This window comes from Echinops telfairi, unplaced genomic scaffold, assembly GCF_000313985.2.
Source record: "Echinops telfairi isolate 266 unplaced genomic scaffold, ASM31398v2 ScPeMD7_33;HRSCAF=127, whole genome shotgun sequence".
NCBI lineage: Eukaryota > Metazoa > Chordata > Mammalia > Afrosoricida > Tenrecidae > Echinops > Echinops telfairi.
In genome coordinates, this window is record NW_022103930.1 from 2,927,215 (window position 1) to 2,932,554 (window position 5,340).

A 5,340-nucleotide genomic window follows, 5' to 3' on the forward strand; every position below is an offset into this window, starting at 1 on the left:
TAACCCAAACCGTGGTATTTTCAATTGCTTCATATACCTGCAAAAGCTGGAGCAGAATCAAGGCATTTGAATGATGGAGTTGGCAAAGAACATTGAAAGTGCTATGAACTGCCAGGAGAACAAAGCAATCCGTCTCGGAAGAAGCACAGCCAGCAGCTGGGACAGTGAGTCCATGTCACCTACTTTGTACATGTTCTGGGGGAACCAGGCCCTGGAAAGACCCTCACGTTTAGGAGAGGAGAGCGCCTGTGAAAAAGAGGGAAGTCCGCACATAATTAACTGAACCCATGGTTGCAGCGGTGGACTCAAGCGTAGCAACATTTGGGGGTGCGGGATCTTGCCGGGTGTCATTCCGTCGTACAGAAGATCGCTAGAAGTTTAACTGACTCATATTTTTTAAATATTTCTTCTGCCTAAAAATTGAGGTAATTGAAAAAAAACTCTGAACAGTAAATGTGTTAAAATATACAATATTATTTTAAATTTAGATACTTAGGCCCAAATCAGAATTGAATATCATTTGAATTTTCTAGCTTTTTTTTCCATTTGAAAGCAGTCATTGTTTGATTAAGAGACCAGATTGCATGGCAGACACCTTCTAGTAAGCGTGTTGCTCTGGTCTTCCCTGTTGCCTGCATCTCCACCTTCTACGAAATGGGTGGTCTTTTTCTTCATCCCACCTCGTGGAAAAGATCATTGGAAGGACCACAGGAAGTTACGTGCTTCTTTGAAGCGTTTCCCAGCAGTATAGAGCTCATGAATCAGATCCTCCTGCAGATGGTGCCATATTGACTAAGAGACCTTACGATCAGAGGGGTTATCTGTCAGGGCAATATGCTTCTTATTGATTTTGCCATCACCACACTTGTAGATTTCATTCATTCACTGACTTCAGTTTTGGGTACCCCATGCAATGCATGGTTCCACAATCCTCAGCATGTTAACTGAAGCCTTGTTAAGGTTAACAAAGGTGCCTTTGAAAATCTAGCAAAGGCAAAGAAGCTGTAACATTTTTCGGACCTTTGGGCTCACACCATTGTCACCTCTGATCCTGAGAACAAACGCCAGCTTGGGCTCTCCAGGCACACAGAAGCTGCCAGCTTTTCTTGCCATCGGAGCCATTCGGATAGCAGTTCTGTCCATCTGCCTGCATTCCTTGTGATCATGCTCAGCTTTCTTGTAGAGAACCTTCATCCTTGCCTTTTGAAGCATCTTTTGGATAAACTTCTTTCTCAGGCGTTTGATCTTTAGTTCTGCAAAATACCTTCGCTTTTTCTTAAGGGTCTCTGGAATATGAGGGACCTTCTTCTTCTCCACTACACCCTCCATAATTCCAGCCAGATTTCTTTTAAAAGGAATGTTCTAGCTTTTTTAGAAATAAATCAACAATATTTTCAGAATCTGTTTTTGTGCTTCTCTCATTTTCAACTGAACTAATAGCTATTTTTGACACTTTCTCTTGATGAAAGATCGATCTTAATTAATTAGCAACTAAGATGCAAAAAATAGGGTGCAGAAATCCTAAATTAATAGAAGACAAAAGTGTTGAAGGAAAATTTAAATCATCACAGTAAACACAGAAAAGGAGAGGGAAGAAAGAGAATATCAAAACCGACATCAAGTAAAAGACACAAGTCAGATCAAACTTATTAATTACATGATAGATACCTAATGGCAAAATTGATCGGCTTGAGTAGAAAAGCAAATCCTGGTATATACTGTTTTGCAGGATATACACTTATTACTCAATAATCCTCCAAAATGAAAATAAGTTGATTGACAAAGAATACCTAGTAAATGAAAATAAGGAGAGAACAGGCTGACAATATTAGTATTAGAAAAAATGTAACAAATGGCAATAAATAAAGATAAAAACTGAAAGGAAACCATAATAGCAATGAGAGGTTTTTTGTTTTGCTTTTACTTGTTATTATGACTTGGGTGAAGGTTTACAAACCAGATCCATCTTCCACACACCAGTTCGTGTACATTGTGTTTCATGACAATCCCACCAATGTGACATCACTGGGTCCACTGTCTCCCTGTGTTTCCTGGATGCATTCTTCCTTCCCAACACTTCTGAGGTTTGCTCTTGGATAAACGCTGCCCTCCTGGCCTCAAATGGTGGACTATCACAAGGAATGCAAAGCTTCCCAGTGCTATTGATCCTCTTATAGATCTCTCTATTGTTTGGCTGAAAAGTGAGACATGGGAGTGAGAAATGAAGCATGTAAGGGAAAAAAAAGTGTGTGTTTTTTTACATAAATCAGTTAGAGTGGGAGACTTTACCATATTTCTTTTTTTTTAAATCATTTTATTGGGGGCTTTTACAGCTCTTATAACAATCCATACATCAATTGTATCAAGTGTATTTATACATCTGTTGCCATCATTATTTTCTAAACATTTATTTTCTATTTGAGATCTTGGTATCAGCTCCTCTTTTTACACCACCCTCCTCCCTCCACCCTCACGACCCCTTGATAAATGATAAATTATTATTATTTTCATATCTTACACTGACCTCTGTCTCCCTTTCCCCACAAAGCATGATCCCCTTCTGTCCCGAGTGTCACCAAAATATTGAGTCGACGTTCAAATTCTGCCCCTACTCCGGAAAATTTTTGCCTACCGAGGAGTGGGGGTGGGGGGGTCTCCAACCTCTGTCAGACCTCCGATGTCATCCTTCCGAGGTCCCAGGAAGATCCAAGCTCCATGCCTGAAACCCCTTGCAAGAAAGGGAAATGGTCCAGCACTGTGACCTCTCCCCCACTGCCCCTCTGCTCCGACAGTGACAGCTTCGAGTCTAAGGAATTCCTGAGGACATCGCAGTGGCCCAGAGGCTCCAAGTCCCTTTCGGCCTCCCTCTCTGGACTGGGCGTCTCTCACAGACAGGAACCAGGGCTCTGGAACAAGCCTCCGACCCCCAAAACCAGCCCACAGGCAGCCCGGCAAAGCCCCCAGACTCTGAAGCAGAGCCGGCTTGACCACCTCCCTAGAGGTCTTGGGCCTGGGAACCAAGACCAGGCAGCACTGGGAGCTGAGCTTCCTGCAGACCAGGGACGACCAGTGCCTTTTCTAGCCGAGCTCCTCTCCGACACCCCGACTTCTTGGAAGCAAAGCTATTCACTCAAACTAGATGTCGAGGACGATGTCTGCTCAACAGAGTTTTTTTGCAGCGAGCCGGGAGACAGGCCACGGCACAGCCCCGGGGCAGGGTGAGAAGACACTTCAGGGCCTTTTGCAAAGGCTTCCTTGTGGCTGTGGCCGTGGTAGTGACTTTCCTGCGTGGCAAGAGTGAAAGGGGCCTCGGTGCAGCCCTCGCTGAATCCAGGCGGGAGCCAGTCATCTGAGGTGGCGCTGCTGAACCCCTGGAAAGTGAGGAACCTGGAAGTGCAGCGTGGTGACGTCTTGTCACTGGTGTCCCCAAGAAACCCAGGACAGAAGATCAAGAGAGTGATTGCACTTGAAGGGGACGTCGTCAGAACCATCGGTGCTAACCGCCGCTATGTCCAGATCCCCCCGGGTCACACGTGGATCGAAGGCGATCACCACGGGCACAGTTTTGACAGTCATTCTTTCGGGCCGGTCTCCCTGGGGCTCCTCCACGCCCACGCCACCCACATCCTGTGGCCTCCACAGCGCTGGCAGAGACTGGAGTCAGTTCTGCGCCTACTGGTCCAGAGCGCAGAGGAGTGGCGGCATGGATGTCCCCCAGTGCTGGCCTTGGAAGCCGACAGCACCCAGTGCAGGAAGGGGGATAGAGCACCCAAAGAGAACACTCAACCAGATGCTGCTCTGTGCGAAACACGTTGCATAGAGACGTCTGTGTAAACATCAGGGAAGAATGCTTTGATGTTGGAGTTTCAAAGACTACCCAATGGACACGTTCAATGTTGGTAGCCGAAGGTCCAAGGGCAAAGAAGAATCCAGACACCTGTGAATAGGAAGCAGTCTCATGCCCACATGCCTTAAAGTGGGTACACTTGAAACTGTGTGTTGTTAAATGCTCATTCTATCACAAAAAAAAAAACAAAAAAGAAAAAATGAGGGAGCTATACATGAATTTTTAAGTGGGAAGGGAATGTGATGTGATTTATATATTTAAAACATCAGTCTTAAAAAAAAACCAAAAACATTTTATTGGGAGCTCTTACAAATAGCACGACATTTCACCATCCAGTCACATCGGGCAGTATTATGCAATTGCCACCACAATCAGTTTCAAAACATGTTCTTTCTTCTTGAACTCCTTGACATCAGCTCCCCTTTGTCGCCTCCCTCCCCCACCATAGCCCCCTTTTGTTAAAATTATTTAAATAATGGTGGGGTTTTTTTGTTTTGTGCCATATTTTGTACAATCCTATCTATCCATTCAAAAACATTAGTCTTATAGAAAATTATCTTGGGTATAAAACCGGAAGGCCAACTAGGATACTGTTGTCACCTGGTTGACGTTGATGACTTAGACTATTACGTTCATAGTGGAGGTAATAAAAATTGGCCAGGTTTAGGATGTATTTGGAAAGAAGAGGTGACATGAATTGGTTTAACTGTGTGAAAAAGAAAGAGAAAAAAATGACCCTCAATTTTTTTACCTAAGGAACTGAGATAGGGAAATCATAGGATAATTAGAGGGTAATTAATGAGAGTAACTAAGAGTTAGTACTGAGCTGATGTCAGATAGATCTTGGCTCAAAGTAGAGAATACCAGAAGGTGTTCACTTGTGTTTTATTGACTACGTAAAGGTATTTGATTGTTTAGACCATAATAAACGACAGATAACTTTGAGAAGAATGGGAATTTCAGAACACTTCATTGTGCACATGAAGAACTTGCACATGGATCAAGAGTCAGTTGTGAGAACAGAATAAAGGGAAACTGCATGGACTAAAATCAGGAAAGGTGTGCATCAGGGTTGTATCCTCTCACCATACTTCAATCTCTATGCTGAGCAAATCATCCGAGAAGCTGGATTGTATGAAGAAGAATATGGCATCAAGATTGGAGGAAGGTGTATTATGCAGATGATATAGCCTTGCTTGCTGAAAGTGAAAAGGAATTGAAGCAATTGCTGGTGAAGATCATGGATTGCAGCCTTAAGTATGGTTTATGACTCAATGTAAAGAAAACCAAAATTCTCACAACTGGGCCGATAGATAACATCATAAAAAGTGGAGAAGAGGTGAAGTTGTCAGGGCTTTTGTTTTGCTTGGGTCCACAATCAATGTTCATGGAAACAGCAGTCAAGTGATCAAAAGACAACTTGCATTAGGTAAATCTGCTGCACACAACTTCTTTAGAGTATTGAAGAGTGAGGTTGTTACTTTGAGGACTGT

The 5,340-nt window shown here is 43.5% G+C and overlaps 1 protein-coding gene and 1 pseudogene across 1 annotated transcript; one reads left to right on the forward strand and one right to left on the reverse strand.

Moving 5' to 3' along the window:
- Nucleotides 1-567: 567 nt before the first annotated feature.
- Nucleotides 568-1,329, reverse strand: LOC101654801 (annotated as a pseudogene).
- A 1,386-nt stretch (nt 1,330-2,715) lies between these two features.
- Nucleotides 2,716-3,834, forward strand: LOC101654487. Its single transcript, XM_013008689.1, is given in 3 exon segments — nt 2,716-3,069; nt 3,180-3,283; nt 3,285-3,834. Coding segments are annotated over 3 exon segments (1,008 nt in total).
- The last annotated feature ends 1,506 nt before the right edge of the window (nt 3,835-5,340 follow it).